The 22358-nt window shown below is 40.8% G+C and overlaps 2 protein-coding genes across 2 annotated transcripts in view; one reads left to right on the top strand and one right to left on the bottom strand.

Moving 5' to 3' along the window:
• Positions 1-939: 939 nt before the first annotated feature.
• KIAA1143 (KIAA1143 ortholog) lies at positions 940-5829 on the bottom strand. The gene is made up of 3 exons (XM_017666534.3): positions 5652-5829; positions 1839-1983; positions 940-1166 (listed from the first exon to the last, which is right to left on the bottom strand). The coding sequence occupies exons 1-3, from the start codon at positions 5757-5759 to the stop codon at positions 955-957; spliced, it is 465 nt and encodes a 154-aa protein (XP_017522023.1). The 5' UTR covers positions 5760-5829; the 3' UTR covers positions 940-954.
• A 93-nt stretch (positions 5830-5922) lies between these two features.
• Positions 5923-22358, top strand: part of KIF15 (kinesin family member 15) — a 116713-nt gene continuing 100277 nt past the window's right edge. Inside the window, 3 exon segments of the mRNA XM_073230495.1 lie at positions 5923-6037; positions 14672-14714; positions 15225-15405. Coding sequence (XP_073086596.1) covers positions 5986-6037; positions 14672-14714; positions 15225-15405 — 276 coding nt within the window. The 5' untranslated portion in view covers positions 5923-5985.

Raw genomic sequence — 22358 nt, 5'->3', positions numbered from 1 at the left:
AAAAGAAACACTGGAGAGGTTTCTGTACAAGCATGTCCAACCACTGCTACAACTCAGGCTGCATGTAACAAGTAAGCAAGAGGCTGTTCGTTCTCCACATGCCCCAAGAAGTCCAGAGGGCGGAAGTTCCTCTGGGCAGGCGTGCCGTCAGGACCCGCGCCCTGTGAGTCTTCTGTGGTCCTACCTAGAGCAAGTGGCTGTCTTCCTCACACCTAAATATGGGTCTGGTACTCCTTGCTTTCATGTCTGTGCTGCGTGCCAGGCAGGATGAAGAGAGGACCAAGGTTCATGCTTGCCAAATTTGTCCTTTCTATTATAAAAAAAAATCTAGTAGCTTTATTAAGATGTCTACTCATATCTTTTTCTAAGTGTTATCAACCAGTCACCATGTTATACATTAAATCCTAACCTGTATCAAGATCACTTATATCAGAGCCTCACTTGCACAAGATCCACTTGGATCTCTCAACTGGCCACAGCTGTCTTCTGGTCGTCTTAGCGGAAGCTGGGGAAGCATACTCAATGAGGCACATCGTTGTCTCCTGGGTCCAGAGTGGGGTTCTGCTAATGAGGAAGATACAATATGGAATCCTTTGTGGCAATTAATGTCAGGCTTTTAAATTTTACTGACCTGGAACAATACTGACAATATAATGTCAAGTGAGAAGCAGGACAGAGAACACAGACAATACAACCTCCATTTTGTTTTCTAAAAAGTATAACTTAAACACACACCCCACACAAGGGAAATAACAAAATGTTATTAATAGTTAATGTCTACAGAGTTAGCATTTCAAGTCAAGGGGGTATTGATGAATGGACATAGTTTTTAATCTCCCTAAATTTTTTCTGTATTTTCTAAATTTTCTATAATGAACTTGTCTATCTTTATATAGGAAAAAAGTTATTTTTAAAAACACTCCATAGTCTTAAAGAAGACTAGGTCCAAAATATTTATTCATTTTCATCTTCATTATCAAAGGAAAGGAGACAACTGTTTTTGATTTGCTTCTGTGAGTTCTTTTTAACTGAGTCCTGCTTATTTATTCCATTTTCCTTTCTCTTCTTCTTTGAGCTTGCTTTTAAGCCTGAGTATTTTTCACCCGAGGAACGCTTGACTGGTTTTCGGTACATGATTCTTCCATCGGTTGGAGCTGGTTCTTCATCTGCAGCAAAAACAAAGTAAAAGAACTGTCTTTCTCCCTCCTGAGGATATTTTGCCTTATCGCAGAGTCAAATGGCAAGAAAATCTCAAACTGTATTCTGTATTTAAGGATGTCCTTGCATCAGCTCAGCCTGGCCTTCTCCACTGCCTCTGGCTGTATGTCCCCAGACAGGCAGTCAATTACAAGAACTCATTCACTGAAGTATTCCATGATAGTGCCAGTCCTCAGTTAATTATAATCAGGCTATATTTTTATGTATTTTGAAAATTGTTTGGAATTCCAGCATATTCCCCTAAAGCAATGTAACAAAGATTTAGGAATAATGAAAAATACACTGTTTAACATACTGCACTTCAGGCAATAAATAGAAGTCTGTCGACTAGTTTGTAAACCTAACCAACTGTTTTTTTAAAAACAGGATGTTTTTACTTAAATTTGTACTAAATCCTCATAGCTGGCCTACCAATAAGGTAGGCACAATTATTGTCTCCATTTTATTGATGAAGTGGCTGAGGTGAAATAACTTGTTCAAGGTCACACATCTAAGTCTTAAAGCCCAAATCTGAACCTATGATTGTCTCCTTCAAATATACTACAGTGTTAGAAGAAATAAGTTCATACTCCAGGTTCTGTAAATTGTTAGAAAAACAAACAAATTTCTTTCAGACATACCTGCTGTGGCAGCCTTTATTTCTGCTTTAATTTTCATGACTTCTTCAGCTGACAGGTCGCCCTTTCTTAGAACCACCACTTGGGGCTGTTCATCTTCTTTGTCACTGTGATCACTGTCTTCATCTGGGAGCTGGGGCTGGATTCTCTAAGGGGAAAACAATTTGTAGGTCACTGACCTTGAACCAAATACAACCACTGTCTCTGTAAGAAACTATAATTAGTAAAGTGAGAAAGGGTAACTTTATTGAGTAAATGTGTCTGGCAATGAATTTTCAGGTCCCTTTTAAGACCTAGCCTCACCACGCTAGGGAAGAGGTCTACCTGCCAGTAACCCCTTGGTGCCTGTCCACTGGGACTGATTTCCATCTCAGCAGGACCCCAGCTTGCAGCTGTTGGCGTCAGGAGCCCTCAACGTCAGTACTGTGGCAATCCCCACCTCCCCAGGGCAGTGCTGAAACACATCAATTCTCTCTACTCTTTACCAACCCCTTTCTTCTTAAAGTTTGACAAAAAACAAAACAAAAAAAACGCACAAACAACAACCCCCCCAACCAAAAAAACAAAAAAATCAATACCAAAGTACAGGAAGCAGCAAGTCAAAGGTATTCTTCCTCCCACCTCTGCTCATCTCTCCTCCCTTCCAATAGCATCCTTTGGTGGGTATCCTATCAGCTGTTTTCTAGGTGAATAAAAATACGCAAGTAGAAACATTTTATTTACAAATAGGATACCACACATACTACCATTTGACTTGCTTTCTTTTGTCTCTTTACATTATGCAATCTCCCCAACATAAAGTACAGAGAATAACATGACAGAAACCATGTATTCATTACATGCACATAACAAATGGTGACATTTGGCCAGTTGACTCAGTTTTAAAAAACATGAGGCACTATAAAAGCCCCACTCCCTCAGCATTTTAACTCAAAACATATCTTTGCACAATGCCTTGAGATACATAAAGAATCATCTATTTTAAAAAATCACTGCCTACTATTTAATTACATATGTGGTCATCTCATGGCTTATTTGACCAGTACTCTGTACATCAACATGTTGGTTGTTTCTAGTTTTCTTTCTACTGCCATAAAAAATCTGCATGTTTCGTTCACTTTTGTTAACTTACATGTAAGATAAATTCCTGGAAGTGGAATTGCTGGGTTGAAAATTGCACACCCATCACACATTATTAAAATAGTTTGTTACTCTACCTCTCAAAGAGCCTTCCTAGTCTCCCAAACAGGGCAACAAGGCCCTGCAGGATCTGGTCTTGATCTACAACTACAGCATTATCCTCCACCATGCTCATGGCCTCTGCACCCCAGGTAGGTTTTAATACTGCAGATGCACGCACACATTAGCTCCTTTGCCTCTTCTGTCTCGGAACAAGTTCCCAGTGCCTAGAAAGCCCCACTGCACCTGGCCAACTCTTGCTTGTGTCGCTTTCTAGACTTAGATCCTTTAGAAGTGCTTTCCTAATCTCACCTCCTTTTCTTTTTCACACTGTGCATAGTTCACAGGTAGCATGTTCCACACTGTTATCAATGTTTTTCTATGTCTCCACTAGGCAAGCTCCTTTGCAAGAGGCATCAAGTGTTTCACCTCTACATGCAGAAGCACAAAGCCTGGTAAACAGGAGGGATTCAAGAAATATTCTTGTTGATCTATTTAAGAATGACTAATAGGATGAAAAATGATGAACTACCTGAAGCCCTGGCAAGTTACTCATAGGCACATTCATCCCTGTCTATGTCTCAAGTCTGCTCAATCATTTGACAAGTGCATTCTCCTTAATGATACCTGTTAGTTCACTGATTTTTCATTAATTTTGCCTATTTTTCTGACAAAGTTTCCAATAAGAGACCACAAAAATAGTAGGTAATTAATAAGTATTTTTAGTCAAGGAAATGGGAAAGTGAATAAAATAATTCCTGGTGTTCACTATATTGAGAATCATTAATTCTGACTTTTTGTTTATGTGGTTGTCCAGAAAACAAGTGAAGCAGTCTAAACAGTGGCGGCAGCCACTGAGGACTGTTCAGAGCCACTCCTGAATTAATTCTCAAGAATATGGATAAGGTGACTTAGCTCAATTACATAATGATTTCCTTATGGCACTCTTTTATTTTTGGAATAGATCACTACAATGTTGATTATATTGCCAAAATGACTAAGAATGAAGTTGGTTTTTCAAATACAGGAACATGGAGTCTCTCTTAACAGAAATGTCTCTTGATTAAATAAGTAAGCCCAAATCACTGATATTAATTGGAAAACTTTTCTACCTAGAATTCTCTTAAAATACCCTTCCAAATTGTAATCTTCAAGGTGTTAACAACACACACAGGCTCATCATTAAGACCTCAAGCAAACTATAAAATTGTCTCACATTGTCATTGTTGAGTCCGTGTTCCTTTTCTCAAACATTCTCACTGCCACCATCACCATTTTTGGTCCTTAGGGTTAGTCACGCCCTGACCATTTTATCTCTAACCAAAAACGGCTCCTTGTTGCCTAATGAATAGTCCACATAATCTCACTTCCATCAGTCAGTCACCTCTATGTACGGTCCATGACTCACAATTCTACACCTTTACCCACGTTTCTTTCTTTCCATCTCTACCTGTTGAACCTACCCATGCTTGAGATTCAATCTAAATATTTTCCCTCCTCATGAAGCCTTGCCTAATGACAGGCAGCGTCAATAAAACTGGCCACCTACTACTTGGTGCCAGTTGCTGGGAAAATACAGAAGGATTAAGATACTAATTTAGAGAGTTTGGTTTAGAGGTGGACATACACAGGACGGCGAGTAGTTGCAGTGTAAAATGATGAGTATTAGGGGTGAGATGTGGACGAAGTAAAGAGAAGAGAGGAAGGAGAAGCTTTGAAGGCATGCTCACCCATGGTGACCTGTGAAGGCTGAGAGGAGTCAGGAAGGAAGATGTTAAAATAATATGGCATTTTGGAGATTGATTTCTTTGACATTTTAGAGCCTGGCACAGTACCTGGGCTTAGCACATACTGGATTGGGTAATTTCACACAAATAACCTTGTCTCCTCTCCTAAGCTCTAACTGACTTGAGGGGTGAATCTACAGACTGCTGAATACATTATTTGTCTGTACAGCCCGTAAGCATAACAGTCTCTTTCTACTGAAAGAGGCAGGGCAGGTGTTGGTGTGAGCCGGTTAGACTCGAAGCCTGGGAGGGCTCAGACGTTGACTCCCACCGAACTCCATTCCTAAACTATTCAGGTGTGGCTCTTTCCTGAAGCTCCTCTTTTTCTATTCAGATTCAGGATATTCAAAGCTTATGCTTACTTTAAAAAATATGATTACTGTTTGCTTGTTTTCGTAACGATAAAACATAGAAAGTGATCCAGAGCATTCCTCCAAAGATGTTCCAGACTCAAGACATAGGGCTTGGGGTCATTTGATCGAGTAGCCTCAGTTTCTGTACCTAGAAAATGGGACGATACTATCACCCACCCTGCTAACTACAGGTCTGGGAATAAGAAGGTGAGAAAGAAGAGAAAGGAAAGTGATCTTTCTTAACCATCTACCAAGGACGAGGCGCTTTTCCTGCGTCGTCATTTTCAAGAACACAGCAGCACTCTGAAAACGACAAAGAGCTTCCTGGGCGCAAGAGGCTGTAGTGCGAAGAGCACCAGCCTGGGGTCAAAGCCCACCCCGAATGAGTGCAGGGTGACAGCGGGTACGGATCAGTACCGAGCTTCCAAGTCAAAGTAGAGGCCGGAGGTGGCAGGGAGGGCCGCGTTCCTGAGATAATGCGACTGCTCCGGGCTCACCTTGGTCTCTACGGTGGGCCCTTCCCTGTACCCGACCCGTTCCTTGAAGCGCGCCAGAAACGTCGGCTCGGCTGGCCTCTTGTACGACACCTGGTTCCGCCTGTTCATGGCAGCTCCTGCGGAAAAACAGTCTTGCTCCGCCACCTCGAGACCGCACAGAGGCGACTACGTCTACTCGTGACGTCACACGAGCCCCGCCCCTAACCCCCGACCGGGCAACATGGCGGCCTCCAGGCTGGCGTCAACGTCGACCCGAGCGCCAAATTCAAATATGCCGCCATTTTGAAAGGGCTGAATCCATACGCGCGGCGCCGCCGAAGGTGGGGCGTAGGCTATGGTGGTCCCGGGACTGAGGGATGAGGTCGCCATGGCGCCCGGCTGCAAAAGTAAGGATCCCTGGCTTCGTAACCCTGTCGCCGCCCCCAAACCCAGTCGTTCAAGGACAGCTGCCGCCGGGTTCCCTGAACAGCTGGGGGGCGTTTAGAATCCCTCTGTGCCTCTCAGAGACAATATACTGGGGGATCGGCTCTTCCTCTATACTGTGGTTTTCGGGCGCACGCTACGAGCCACAGACATTTGTTGGGGCCAGGGCCGAGCAGGGACCCGGAAGCGAGAGCCCTCCGCCAGCGCCTGCTCAATCCTCGCTCAGGGTCTCTGTCCTGGCGTGGGGTCGCTGGCCTGTTTCTGCGTCCCAACCGAGCTGCTGCTCTAGGTATCCTTGCCCGAGGGTCGACCCCGGCTCAATCTACGTTCTGCGTGTTTCCGAGGCTGGGGTGCTTATTTGCGGAGTCGAAGAATGAACTTAGCCAACAGTCAAGGTAGGAAAGCCAGGGAGACTTTTACTGAGAGATACAGCGAGAGGACAGATAGAGCTCCCGGCGCGAGCCAGGAGGGGACGGGAGAGCCCGGGGTGGTGCGCTGTCTAGGGGGTCTATAGGAGGTTGAGAGACAGAGGGCAAGGGACGCAGACCCACCAGATGGTCTCTAAATGTTTATCTTTAAAGAGACTAAGTTTCTTACCAGTTTTCTATACTATTTTGCAGACTTAACATAAGAAATGTACTGCTTTTGAATTCGGGGTTCTTGTTTGCGGAGCCGAAGAATGAGCTTCACAAACAGTCAAGGTAGGAGAGCAAGGTACAGGCTTTTATTTAGAGGTAAAGTGAAAGGACAGCTCCCGGCTCACGCTAGGAGGGGACAAGAGAGCCCGTGGTGGTGCGTTGTCTAGGGGGTTTTATAGGCAGTTGAGGATTTTTTGAGAACATGAAAAAACTTAGGGGTGGGGACTTGTTAAGTAGTCCCTGAATATTAAAAATTAACTTAACTGTAAGGAATTTCCTGCCTTGATTTATCTCTGGGACACCGGCGCCTTGGTCTGGGAGCAATCAAAAGGCTGCCTGCCCAGCCCCCAAGGTGGGCTGAGGTATTGTCTACTTGCTAAAGAATCTTGCCTCTTGAACTTCCTGGGTGTTAAAATGCAATCTTATCTTTAAGATGGAAATCTTCCTGCCTTTTACTATGCCATCTACAGCTGGGTCTGCATGCTAAGTTAGTTGCTCAGTTTGCAAAATCACCTCGTTAGATCCGAAGGAGGAAAGACAGCACATAGGCCTGGGACTTTTAGCAAAGTGAATCTTACACGTGGTTACAAATGATTAGCATAATAAAACATGTGCTACACTTCTTTATCTGGGGAACATTAACTGATCTCACTGAAGAATGATTCTAGAGCTCAATGTTTAGCATAGAGTTTTAGCAGGGGGGTTTCCTTGCATGTAGTTACATTGCTCTGACTGCAAATATCCTGCCCTGCCCATCCCGTGGCGACCCTACTCTATCTAAGCCCATGGTCGCTGTCTCATTTCCACGTTACTGACTTCCTGAAGGGGAGAACTTACTCACGTTCTAAGCACGTCATTCTCTTTTGGACGTATTTCTAAATACGCAGAATGGCCAGTCATAGACTAGGGAATTTTAAAGCACAGAATTCAGCAAATGTCACAAGCCCTATTTGCTCTTGCAGGGTACCTAGTCGATTTCTTCCTTCTTTCATAGATGGGAGCACTGTCATTCTTGCTGTTGATATGATCTTTAATTTTCTTTTTTTCTTATTAAGATATCATTGATATACAGTCTTATGAAGGTTTTACATGAGCAATATTGTGGTTACTGCATTCGCTCATATTATCAAGTTGTTCCCAATCCCCCGTTGGAGTTAGTGCCTATCAGCATAGTAAGATGCTGTAGAGTCACTACTTGTCTTTGTGCTGTACTGCTTTCCCAACGAACCCTCTACATTGTATGCCAATCATAATGCCCTTTAATCCCCTTAACACTCCCTCCCAATCCACTCACCCGCACCACTCCCAGAGCCGAGCCTCCCGTTTGGTAACTACTAGTCCCTTTTAGGAGTCTTTGAGTCTGCTGCTGTTTTGTTCCTTCAGTTTTGCTTTGTTATACTCCACAAATGAGGGAAATCATTTGGTACTTGACTTGGCTTATTTCACTGAGCATAATACCCTCCAGCTCCATCCATGTTATTGCAAATGGTAGGATTTGTTTTCTTCTTATGGCTAAATAACATTCCATTGTGTATATGTACCACATATCCATTCATCAACTGATGGACACTGGGTTGTTTCCATTCCTTGGCTATTATAAATAGTGCTGCAGTAAACATAGGGTTGCATATGTCTTTTTCAAATTGGGCTCCCGCATTCTTAGGGTAAATTCCTAGGAGTGGATTTCCTGGGTCAAATGGTATTTCTATTTTTAGTTTTTCAAGGAACCTCCATATTGCTTTCCACAATGGTTGAACTAATTTACATTCCCACCAGCAGTGTAGGAGGGTTCCCCTTTCTCTGCATCCTCACCAGCATTTGTTGTTTCTAGTCTTTTTGATGTTGGCCATCTTAACTGCTGTGGGATGATATCTCATTGTGGTTTTAAATTGCATTTGCCTGATAATTAGCGATGTGGAGCATCTTTTCATGTGCCTGTTGGCTATCTGAATTTCTTTGGAGAAGTGTCTGTTCATATCCTCTGTCCATTTTTAATTGGGTTATTTGCTTTTTGGGTGTTGAGGTGTGTGAGTTCTCCATATATTTTGGATGTCAACCCCTTATCAAATATGTTGTTTACAAATATATTTTCCTATACTGTAGGATGCCTATTTGTTCTACTGGTGGTGTCCTTTGCTGTAACAGAAGCTTTTTAGTTTGATGTAGTCCCATTTGTTCACTTTTGCTTGTTTCCCTTGCCTGAGGAGATGTGTTCAGGAAAAAGTTGCTCATGTTTATATTCAAGAGATTTTTGCCTATGTTTTTTTCTAAGAATTTTTTGCTTTTATCAGTTACACTCAGGTCTTTGATCCATTTCGAGTTTACTTTTGTGTATGGGGTTAAACAATAATCCAGTTTCATACTCTTGCATGTAGCTGTCCAGTTTTACTAACACCAGCTGTTGAAGAGGCTGTCATTTCCCCTTGTATAGCCAAGGCTCCTTTATTGTATTTTAGTTGACCATACACGTTTGGGTTTATATCTGGACTCTCTATTCTGTTACATTGATCTGTGGATCTGTTCTTGTGCCAGTACCAAATTGTCTTGATTACTGTGGCTTTGTAGTAGAGCTTGAAGTCGGAGAGCATATTCCCTCCAGCTTTATTCTTCCTTCTCAGGATTGCTTTGGCTATTCTGGCTCTTTTGTGGTTCCATATGAATTTTAGAACTATCTGCTCTAGTTTGTGGAAGAATTCCATTGGTATTTGGATAGGAATTGCATTAAATCCTTAGATTGCTTTAGGCAGGATGGCCATTTTGACAATATTATTCTTATCCATGAGTACAGTATGTATTTCCATTTGTGGGTATCTTCTTTAATTTCTCTCCTGAGTGTCTTGTGGTTTTCAGGGTATAGGTCTTTCACTTCCTTGGTTAGGTTTATTCCTAGCTATTTTATTTTTTTTGATGTAATTGTGAGTGGAATTGTTTTCCTGATTTGTCTTTTTGCTAGCTCATTGTTAGTGTATAGGAATGCAACAGATATCTGTGTATTAATTTTGTATCCTGCAACTTTGCTGAATTGAATTATTAGTTCTAGTAGTTTTGGAGTGAATTCTTTAGGGTTTTTTATGTACACTATCATGTCATCTGCAAACAGTGACAGTTTAACTTCTTTAACAGTCTGGATGCATTTTATTTCTTTGTGTTGTCTGATTGCCATGGCTAGGACCTCCAGAACTATGTTGAATAAAAGTTGTGACAGTGGGCATCCATGTCTTGTTCCCGATCTTAAAGGAAAAGTTTTCAGCTTCTCACTGGATGATGTTTGCTGTTGGTTTGTCATATATGGCCTTTGTTCTGTTGAGGTACTTACCCTCTATACCCATTTTGTTAAGAGTTTTTGTCATGAATGGTTGTTGAGTTTTGTTGAATGCTTTTTCATCTTCTGTGGAGATGATCATGTGATTTTTGTCCGTTTTGTTGATGTGGTGGATGATGTTGATGGATTTTCGATTGTTGTACCATCCTTGCATCTCTGGAATAAATCCTATTTGGAGGAATAAATCCTACATTGATATATTCAAAAATACATGAAAAATATCCATCAATTTTTGCTTATCTGGAAATTGTTTAATCCCTGGTTTAAATTTAAATGATAGTTGCTGGGTAGAGTATTCTTAGCTGGAGGCCCTTCCGTTTCATTACATTAAGTATATCATGTCATTCCCTTCTGGCTTGTAAGGTTTCTGCTGAGAATTCTGCAATTGCCTCTTGGGGTTTCCTTTATATGTGATCTTTTTTCTGTCTCTGGCTGCTTTCAACACTCTCTCCTTGTTCTTGATGTTTGCCATTTTAATTATTGTATGTCTTGGTGTTGTCTTCTAGTGTTTCTTGTGTTAGGAGCTCTCTGTGCTTCCATGACCTGAATGTCTGTTTCCTTCTCCAGATTGGGGAACTTTTCAACAATTATTTCCTCAAAAAGACTTTCTATCCCTTCGTCCCTTTCTTCTTCTGGTACCCCTATAATGCAAATATTGTTCCGTTAGTTTGGTCGCACAGCTGTCTTACTATTCTGTCATTCATCAATATCCTTTTTTCTCTCTGTTCATCAGCTGCTTTGTTTTCCTGTTCTCTAATTTCTGTTTCATTTACCCAGTCCTCTGCATCATCTAATCTGCTTTTACATCTCTCCATTTCATGTTTCATTTCAGATACTGTGTTCTTCAGCTCTGAGTGGCTTTTTTTCAGGATTTGTCTCTCTTTGTTGAAGTCCTCACTGAGACCTTTGAATGCTTCTCTGTAAATCCATGAGCTTTTTTATGACTTTTATTTCCAAATTTTTGTCAAGAAGATTGGTGATTTTAGTTTCACTAACCTCTCTTTCTGGTGTTTTTCCTTTTAGTTTTGTTTGGACCACATTCCTCTGCCCCTTCTTTTTTAGTGTTTCCTATGAAATAATAGCTTTGTGCAGGAGGCGCCCTGTAGTGCCCAGAAGTTTGATTTCCTGTGTGTAACCCCCAGCTTGTTGGCGTGCAGTGTTTGTGGCACCTGTCTGTCTTGTAGTGATCTGATTTCAGGTGGGCTGTGTGGGCCATGAGCTGATCTCACCAGCAGGGAGAATACTTGGGGTGTGCCACTGGAGCTGCCATGGGCAGAGCCACCTGCCCTCTGGCCTGCTGCAATCGTGGGAGCCACAGTGCTGGGAGGAAAGAGCTTGGCTGGGAGGGTTTCCTGCCTTCCTGGCTGTAATGCCTGCCTCCACTGCCAGGTCAAAGGGTTGTGTGCACAGGGAGGCATCACGGAGCTGCACCCCTGGAGCTGCCGTTGGTGGAGCCATTCTCCCGCCTGTCTTCCATGATGGTGAGGGTGGTGGTGAGTGGAACTGGTGCCTGCTGGGACAAAGGACCAACAGACTGCGCACCACAGCAGGGAGTCTCTGGGCTGCACTGCCAGCCAAGGGGATGGAGTGTCTGAAGCTCCTGAGAGTTTCAACGTGCTGTGCTGAGTGTGCTGGGAAGGTGTTGTCCACCTGCCCTTTCTCCTGAGCAGAGAACTCTGTGTAATCTTTGCCCCTCTAGCTCTCCTCTCGTTGCTGGGAAGTCCTTTAAACTGCCCACTTTTCTTTTGGGGCTGGTAGTGCATCCCTGTTTTCAGAAGAAGCTGGAATCTCAGCCTCCTTGAGTATTCTGCCTGTCTTTGCTTTCCAGCCCCATTAATCTTCAGAGCACTATGTAATTTGGGTTCGTGTTCCTGGAGTGGATCTCCAGGGCCAGGTTTTCAGTAGTCCAGGGCTTCTACTCCCAAGCCCACTCACCTCCACTCCCACTGGTGGCTTGGGGTGGGGGGAGAGCTTGGGGCCCACCAGATTGTGGCTTTGGGGAAGTTGGGGTTCCTGTGGCCAGCTTCCTCACTGAACTTAAACCACCTGATGATGTAACTGGCCTGTTGCTAGGCTACCGCTTCCACACCTTTAGGCAATAAGCTATTATTGTGCTATATGGAGAGCTTGGCCCAGTGCTCTGGGCCGAGGCAGAGACCCTAGTGCTTGACCTACTGCCAGGAGAACAAGCCAGGTAATAAACCCTTTCACCCCAAAGAAATGTTCTACTGTTATTTCTTTGGTCACACTGAATCCATAGCGAACTTGCTGGGGGCTGAAACCCATTGGAAAGACAGTGGCTTTGCCACTTTATCCTTTTCTGTGAGGTTTTCTCTTCTTTCCAGATGTAGGCAGTTTGTTCTGTAGTCTTCAGGTCATTTTCATGATTAGTTGTATTTGCTGTATTTTTGTGTTTTATGTGATTTTGGGAGGAGGTTTCTCCTTTGCTTCTTACACTGCTGTCTTTTCCCCAGAATTCCTCATTTTCCTTTACTTATTTAATTATGATTTCCTTTAGTTCTGTGAACATGTTTATAAAGATTACTTTGAAGCATTGTCCTGAAAAACCCAACATCTGGGCACTGTCCCAGGCAGTTTCTGTTGCTTGCTCTTTTTCTGGTTTATGGGTCATCACTTTACTGGTTCTTTGAACAGCTTGCCTTTTTATTATATTGGAAACTTGACATTTTAGATAATATAGCAAATTTGAGTACTGGTCTCCCTATCTGGGGAGTTTCTTATTTGCTTGTTTATTTGTTAGCATGTGCTGGATTGTTTTAGTGAAGTCTATTTCCCTCCCACATTGTTAAGCCTCTGATGTTGCTTCTCAGAAAAGTACAGCTTTGGATATGCCACAGTCACTCTGGGATGACAGTGGTTTTGGTGGGGATCTCTTTCTTTCCTTCACCACACTCAGCTTTTGAAACTACGGGAATACCTGCTGTTGCCCTATTGTTTTCAACAATGACCTGGAACATAGCCCTGCAAGCTAATCCAATTACATTCTTGTTCCTTAGAAGTAGTAGTTTCTTAGGTCTATGTTTGATATTTGTTCTGGCCCCAATAAAGGTGTTCCATCTGTCTTATTCCCCAGTACTATCCTGCAAACAGGCCTGAAGTTTAGCTTGTGTCTTTAATCTCTGAATTGCCTTTCACCACAACTGCCAGTTATTCCTGTGCATGCCATTAGGCTTGAACTTGTTCGTGTTTTGTTGTAAATAAAGTCAGCTCCTTTGTAATTATCTATTTTATGTCCTGTCTTCCCCTGAGGCAAAATTTCTGAACCTAGGCTCTGGAGCTCTGGGGGTGGGACAAGGACAGTCTCTCGGAGTGACACCACTGCTCTACTTGCTGAGTATTTGTTGGAGATGGGGAAGGTGTGTGTATGTATAGCAGTGTAGGGTCCTCTTGAAGCAGCTTGGGGGCCTCTCCTAATGGGGAACCACTGCCTCATGAGCCAGGACATTAGTGGTCAGGGCCACACAGTGTTCTCAGCAGACTGTGGAGCATAGAGCCTCATTCCAAGAGTGGGGACTGGGAGGAAGAAAGGAGCCCCTAATTCTCAACCAGACTCACCTGAGACCTAGGCTCAGCAGTAGGCAGCTGGCTGGAGGCAGGGTGAGAAACTGACAACCTGCTCCTCCTGGGAAGAAAGCTCTCCAGTTGGGAGCTGAAGGGGGAGGGATCCCTCTGTTCTTTGCTGTACAGTCGGGAGTGCTGGAGTGGAATCTACCAATTTGCTGAGCTGGGAAGGAGGGAGTGGTCTTGTTTCAACTACCACAGACTCTCACCTCTTATGGCATTTTCACAGATTTTCTTGACTAGATGTCTTTTGCTGTTTGCCTTTAGGACCAGGGCTTAAATGGTTTTTGTTTTTTTATTTCACCAATTTCACTGGGCATTGGATCAGTGGAGTTCCTTACACTTGTCATGCTGCAAGTTGATCTTTTACTTCTTTTTTAACAGAATCATTCTGCCTGCTGGGCTGAGAATAGATCGGAGCTGGGAAATGAGGGAGTGAAAGAAGCAGGGAGGCTGTTATAGCTCAAATAAGGGATGTTGCTGGGGTGATTCCATGGTGGTCATGAAGTGGATTTGACAAGAAGTAGGATTCTGGATGAATTCTGAAGGTAGAGATAAAGATTGGCTGACAAGTTACACATGAAATATGAGGAAGAAAGGTGTCAGGGATGACTCCAAGGTTTATGGCTTGAGCAACTGGAAAGATGGCGTTGTTACTAATTGAGAAACATGTTTGGGTTGGGGAGGTCAGCTGATCACGAGCTTAGTTTTGGACGTGTTAAATTTGAGCCATCCTTTTGAACATCCATTTGGAGACATCAAGTAGGCAATTAGATGTAGAAGTCTGGGGCTCAGGAGAGCGGTCCAGAGAGAAGGTTTAACTTTAGGAGTCATCAACACATACATAGAATATAAAACGAGACTGGGTATCATCACCAACAGAGCAGATATGGATAGAATAGAGAGGGAGATCCAGGCTTGGGCCCAGAGCACCCTGCTGTCACGAGGTCAGGGAGCTGAGGAGACTGAGGAGTGTCGAAGAGCAGGCTAGATACAAATGGGTTTTATATATTGCAATTTTTAACACCTTTAATGACTTCTTATCTTTTTTCTAGCTGAGTTACGCAATGTGACAAATTGTCAGCCTGATCAGCTAAGGTAAGAAAAAAATCTTGTTGATAAGATCCAAAGAGTTAAGGATGTCATATTCCTAAAACAACTGTTTAGCATAATAAGGGGTACTTGTTTCAGAATTAAGCCTAGTCCTCAGCTACCTGTAAAAACCTGGAAAAATCACATCTCTTCCCCAACACTTGTCCTTTTACCTTCCAGGCCAAAAGTTAGAATCAGGAGCACAATTCTCCCTTGAGATGACTCATTTTATTATTGCCATTAAGAAGGATATCAGAGACAAGCAGTGCTTGGAGCACTTTGGAATCAACTCCCTTTGAGTTGATTTCAAGTAGGGGCTGGTGGAGATGAGGTTCATAGAGAAATCAGTAAAGGGTGTGGATCATGTGAGACTTTTAAGAGGTGAATGTGAATGGGTAGATTTTGGGTTTTGTTGGGGAATCTCTCAATATGGAAATATTACAGGCAATATGAGACTCAGATCTTTTTTCAGTTCTTTTTCCCAGTAAACTTAGGCTGCATATTTTTTGATTTCAGTAGTGGTGATGCCATCAAAGTTTTTGTGAGAATTCGTCCCCCTACAGAGGGTTCTGGATCAGCTGATGGAGAGCAAAACTTATGCTTATCTGTGCTCTCTTCTACAACCATCCGGCTGCACTTGAACCCTGAGCCCCAGACCTTCACATTTGATCACATTGCAAATATGGACACCACTCAGGTAATGATAATTTTGGAAGCTTAATTTTCCATTTGGATAAGGTTCTGTTACTTGTGAGGATTTCATTTCTCATTTCTTAGTTTGATAGGCATCAGATAAGGGAGCTCAAACATGTAAATATTTTTAATTTAATATGTTCAAAAATATGTATAATTTAAATTTAATTGTATTAATGTTATTCTTCCTTCGTTAAACTTCATGCCAGAGTGCCTGCTTTGCTTGCTTTCTCCATCTAGTGATGGCAGTTAATGAAGGTATATTATTCAGAGTCACTTGGGTGATTGATGAGTACAATTGAACTGTTTAGTTTAAAGACTGTCTTAGTTCTGGCTACTATAACAAAAATATAGACTGTGTGGCTTAAATAACAAACATTTATTTCTTACAGTTTTGGAGGTTGGGAAATCCAGTATCAAGGCCAGGGAATCCAGTATCTGTTGGGTATCCACTTCCTGTCTTGACTACAGCTGCCTTTTCACTGGGTCTTCACATGGTGGAGAGAGAGAAAGCAGGTTCTCTCATGTCTCTCCCCATTTTTTTGATATACAATCTTATATTGGTTTCACATGTACAACACAGTGGTTTGATAGTTACCCATATTATTGAATCCTCACCCCCTCTAGTGTGGTTACTATCTATCAATGTAAACACATGTTACAGAATCATTGACTGTATTCTCCATGTTGTATTACTGTCCCATGTCTAACTTACATTGTGATTGCGAATTATTGTGACCCTTAATCCCCTCCCCCTACTCTAATCCCTCCCCTTAGTAACCACCAGTCACTTCTCAGTGTTTATGAGTCTAATGCTGTATTGTTCCTTCTGTTTTTCTTTGTTTTTATACTCCATAAATAACTGAAATCGTATGGTATGTCTTTTCTTTTGGTATCATTAATCTATAATTACATGAGGAACATGATGTTTACTAGGCTTTCCCCTTCACCAAGCCCCCCCTCCCCCCACATACCCATTACAGTCACTGTCCATCAGCATAGTAAGATGCTGTAGAATCACTATTTGTCTTCTCTGTGTTGCACAGCCCTCTCCGTGCCTCCCCTGACATTATACATGCTAATCGTAATACCCCCTTTCTTTCACCACCCTTATCTCTCCCTTCCCACCCATCCTCCCCAGTCCCTTTTCCTTTGGTAACTGTTAGTCCATTCTTGGGTTCTGTGATTCTGCTGCTGTTTTGTTTCTTCAGTTTTTTCTTTGTTCTTACATTCCACAGATGAATGAAATCATTTGGTACTTGTCTTTCTCCGTCTGGCTTATTTCACTGAGCATAATACCCTCTAGCTCCATCCATGCTGTTGTAAATGGTAGGATTTGTTTTCTTCTTACGGCTGAATAATATTCCATTGTGTATATGTACCACATCTTCTTTATCCATTCATCCACTGATGGACACTTAGGTTGTTTTCATTTCTTGGCTATTGTAAATAGTGCTGCAATAAACATAGGGGTGCATATGTCTTTTTCAAACTAGGCTGCTGTATTCATAGGGTAAATTCCTAGAAGTGGAATTCCTGGGTCAAATGGTATTTCTATTTTGAGCTTTTTGAGGAACCTCCATATTGCTTTCCACAATGGCTGAACTAATTTACATTCCCACCAGCAGTGCAGGAGGGTTCCATATGGTCTGTCTTTTTCCACCTGACTTACTTCACTTAGTGTAATCTCTCTTGATCCATCCATGTCATTACAGAACAGGATTTCTTTTCTTTTTATGGCTGAATAATATTTCATTGTGTATATGTACCACCTCTTCCTTCCATTAAATTATTGATGGACACTTAGGTTGCTTCCATATCTTGGCTATTGCAAATAGGGAGGAGATAAACATAGGGGTGTGTATATGTTTTTGAATCAGGGATTTGTTGTCTTTGGGTAAATTCCTAGAAGTGGAATTACTGGATGGAATGATATTTCTACATTTAGTTTTTTGAGGAACCTCCATACTTCTTTCCACAATGGTTGCACCAGTTGACATTCCCACCAATAGTGTAGGAGGGTTTCCTTTTTTACAAATCCTCACCAACATTTGTTATTTCTTCTCTTTTGAATAGTGGCCATTCTATTGGTGTGAGGTGATATCTCACTGTGGTTTTAATTTGCATTTCCCTGATGATAAGCAATGTGGAGCATCTTTTTATGTGCCTGTTGGCCATCTGTATTTCTTCTTTGGAGAAATGTCCATTCAGGTCCTCTGCCCATTTTTTTAATCAGGTTGTTCTTTGGGTGTTGAGGGGTATGAGTTCTTTATATATTTTAGATGTTAACCCCTTATCAGATGAGTCATTCATGAATATATTCTCCCATACTGTAGTTTGCCTTTTTTGTTGTGCTGATGGTGTCCTTTGCTGTACATAAGCTTTTTAGTTTGATGTAGTTCCACTTACTCATTTTTTATTTTGTTTTCCCTGTCCAGGAAAATATTGCTCATATTTATGTTCAAAAGATTATTGCCTATGTTTTCTCCTAAGAGTTTTATGGTTTCCTATCTTACATTCAGGTCTTTGATCCATTTTGAGTTTACTTTTGTGTATGGGGTTAGGCAGTAATCCTGTTTCATCCTCTTGCATGGAGCTGTCCAGTTTTTGCAATACCAGTTATTGAAGAGGATTTCCATTCCCCATTGTACAATCATGGCTCTTTATCGTATATTAATTGACCATGTATGTGTGGGTTTATATCCGGGCTCTCTAGTCTGTTCCATTGATCTATGGGTCTGTTCTTGCGCTAGTACAGTATTCTTGTTCTGATTACTAAAGCTTTGTAGTCGAGTTTGAAGTTACGGAGTGTAATCATCCCAGCTTTATTCTTCTTTCTCAGGATGTCTTTGCTATTTGGAGTCTTCTATGGTTCCATATGAATTTTAGAACTATTTGCTCTAGGTCATTGAAGAATGCTGTTGGTATTTTGATAGGGATTGATTTGAATCTGTAAATTGAGTTGAGCAGGATGGCCATTTTGACAATTTTAATTCTTTCTATCCATGACCATGGGATAGATCTCCACTTATTTGTGTTTTCTTTAATTTCTCTCATGAGTGTCTTATAGTTTTTAGAATATAGGTCTTTCATGTCCTTGGTTAGGTTTATTCCTAGGTATGTTATTCTTTTTGATGCAGTTGTTAATAGCATTGTTTTCCTGGTTTGTCTTTCTACTAGTTTGTTGCTAGCATATTTTCTGTGTATTTTGTGTCCTGCATGTTGCTGAATTCAGTTACTTCAGTAGTTTTTTGGTGGATTCTTGAGGGTTGTCTATGTATTAATCATGTCATCTGCAAATAGTGACAGTTTAACTTCTTTACCAATTTGAATGCCTTTTACCTCTTTGTGTTGTCTGATTGCCATGGCTAGGACCTCCAGTACTATATTGAGTAAAAGTTGTATGAGTGGGCATCCTTGTTTCGTTCCTAATCTTAGAGGAAAAGCTCATAGCTTTTTGCTATTAAGATGTTGGTTGGAGGTTTTTTGTATATGGCCTTTATTATGTTGAGGTTCTGGTCCTCTATACCCATTTTGTGAGAGTTTTTAACATGAATGCATCTTGAATTTTTTCTCATGCTTTTTCATCATTTATGGAGATGATCATGTGATTTTTATCTTTTTTGTTGATGTGCTGTATGATATTGATTGATTTATGAATATAGTAACATCCTTGCATCCCTGGAATAAACCCCACTTAGTCATGTTGGATGTACTTTTGATGTATTTTTGGATTCAGTTTATAATATTTTGTTGAGTATTTTTGCATCTATATTCATCAGGGATATTGGTCTGGTATTGGAGTGATGCTAGCCTTATAGAATGACTTTGGAGGTATTCCCTCTTCTGCTTTTTGGAATATTTTAAGGAAAATGATAATTAGCTCTTTAAATGTTTGGTAAAATTTGGCTGTGAAGGAGTATGGACCTGAAGTTTTAATTTTGGTGAGTTTTTTGATTACCAATTCAATTTCATTGCTGGTAATTGGTGTGTTTAGATTTTCTTTTTCTTCCTGGGTCAATCTTGGAAGGTTGTATTTTTCTAGGAAGTCATCCATTTCTTCTAGGTTTTCCAGTTTATTAGCATATAGTTTCTCATAGCATTTGTTGATAATACTTGTATTTCTGTGGTATCGATTATGCCTATTTCTTCGTTTCTGTTTATGTTTCTCTTTTTTTTCTTGATAAACTTGACTCTGGGTTTATCCATTTTGTTTTTATTCTCAAAGAACCAGCTCCTGGTTTCATTGATTTTTTTTTCCTGTTCTTCCTTTTTTTAATTTTCAAATTACTGTATTATTTTTTATTATTTATTCATTTATTTTTTTAAATTTTGGTATCATTAATGTACAATTACTTGAACAACATTATGGTTACTAGACTCCATCGATTTATCAAGTCCCCACCACATACCCCATTACAGTCACTGTCCATCAGCATGGTAAGATGCCACAGAGTCACTACTTGTCTTCTCCATGTAGTACAGCCTTCCCCATGTCCCCCCAACCCTTACATTACATGTGCGAATTGTAATGAACCTTTTTCCACCTTATGCCTCCCTTTCCACCCATACTTCCCAGTCCCTTTCCCTTTGGTAACTGTCAGTCCATTCTTCGGTTCTGTGAGTCTGCTGCTGTTTTGTTCCTTCAGTTTTTTTCTTTGTTCTTATACTCCACATATGAGTGAAATCATTTGGTACTTGTCTTTCTCTGCCAGGCTTATTTCACTGAGCATAATACCCTCGCGAATATTTGTTGTCATTTGTCTTTTGGATGGTGGCCATCCTTACTGGTGTGAGGTGATATCTCATTGTGTTTTTAATTTGCATTTCTCTGACGATTAGCGATGTGGAGCATCTTTTCATGTGTCTGTTGGCCATTTGAATTTCTTCTTTGGAGAACTGTCTGTTCAGCTCCTCTGCCCATTTTTTAATTGGATTATTTGCTTTTTGTTTGTTGAGGTGCGTGAGCTCTTTATGTAATTTGGATGTCACTCCCTTATCGGATCTCTCATTTATTAATATATTCTCCCATACTTTAGAATGTCTTTTTGTTCTACTGATGGTGTCCTTTGCTGTACAAAAGCTTCTTAGTTTGATATAGTTCCACTTGTACATTTTTGCTTTTGTTTCCCTTGCCCAGGGAGATATGTTCATGAAGAAGTTACCAATGTTTATGTCCAAGAGATTTTTGCCTATGCTTTTTTGTAAGAGTTTTATGGTTTCATGACTTACATTCAGGTCTTTGATCCATTTGGAGTTTAATTTTGTGTATGGGGTTAGACAGTAATCCAGTTTCATTCTCTTGCATGTAGCTGTCCAGTTTTGCCAACACCAACTGTTGAAGGGGCTGTCATTTCCCCATTGTATGTCCATGTATATTATTTGCATGAAATACCTTCTCAATTCCTTCACTTTAAGTCTGTGTATGTCTTTGAATCTAAAATGAGTGTCTTACTCATCTCAAACCCAAAGACATACACAGACTAAAAGTGAAGAGATGGAAAAAGATATTTCATGCAAACAACAGGGAGAAAAAAGCAGGTGTTGCCGTACTTGTTTCAGACAAAGTAGACTTCAAAACAAAGGCAGTAACAAGAGATAAAGAAGGACATTATATAATGATAAAGGGGTCAGTCCAAAAAGAGGATATAACCATTATAAATATATATGCACCGAATACGGGAACACCAACATATGTGAAACAAATACTAACAGAATTAAAGGAGGAAATAGAATGCAATGCATTCTTCCTAGGACACTTCAACACACCACTCACTCCAAAGGACAAATCAACCAGACAGAAAATAAGTTAGGACACAGAGGCACTGAACAATACACTAGAACATATGGACCTAACAGACACCTATAGAACTCTACACTCAAAAGCAACAGGATACACGTTCTTCTCAAGTACATATGGAACATTTTCCAGAATAGACCACATATTAGGCCATGAAAAGAGCCTCAGTAAATTCAAAAAGATTGAAATTCTACAAACCAATTTCTCAGACCACAAAGGTGTAAAACTAGAAATAAATTGTACAAATAAAACAAAAAGGCTCACAAACACATAGAGGCTTAACAGCATGCTCCTAAATAATGGATCAATGACCAAATTAAAACAGATCAAGCAATATATGGAGACAAATGACAACAATGCACAAAGCTCCAACTTCTGTGGGACACAGCAAAGGCAGTTCTAAGAGGAAAGTATATAGGCCTATTTAAAGGAGGAAGAATAATACCAAATGAATAGTCTAATGTCACAATTATTGAAACTGGAAAAAGAACAAAGGAACCCCAAAGTCAGCAGGAGGGACATAATAAAGATCAGAGAAGAAAAAAATAAAATTGAGAAGAATAAAACAATAGAAAAAATCAGGGAAACCAAGAGCTGGTTCTTTGAGAAAATAAACAAAATAGATAAGCCTCTAGCCAGACTTATTAAGAGAAAAAGAGAATCTACACATATCAACAGAATCAGAAATGAGAAAGGAAAAATCACAACAGACCCGACAGAAATACAAAGAACTGTAAGAGAATATTATGAAAATCTATATGCTAACAAGCTGGAAAACCTAGAAGAAATGGACAACTTCCTAGAAAAATACAACCTTCCAAGACTGACCAAGGAAGAAACAGAAAGTCTAAACAGACCAATTACCAGGAAAGAAATTGAATCGGTAATCAAAAAACTACCCAAGAAAAAAACCCCTGCTCCAGATGGATTCACCACTGAATTTTATCAGACATGTAGAGAAGACATAATGCCATGCTTCTTAAAGTTTTCTGAAAAATAGAAGAGGAGGGAATACTTCCAAACTGATTCTATGAAGCCAGCATCACTCTAATATCAAAACCAGTGAAAGACCCCACAAAAAAAGAAAATTACACACCAATATCCCTGATGAACATAGATGCAGAAATATTCAACAAAATATTAGCAAACCGAATTCA

The sequence above is a fragment of the Manis javanica genome, chromosome 3 (assembly GCF_040802235.1).
Source record: "Manis javanica isolate MJ-LG chromosome 3, MJ_LKY, whole genome shotgun sequence".
Lineage (NCBI taxonomy): Eukaryota > Metazoa > Chordata > Mammalia > Pholidota > Manidae > Manis > Manis javanica.
This window is presented reverse-complemented; position numbering and strand designations above follow the sequence as displayed.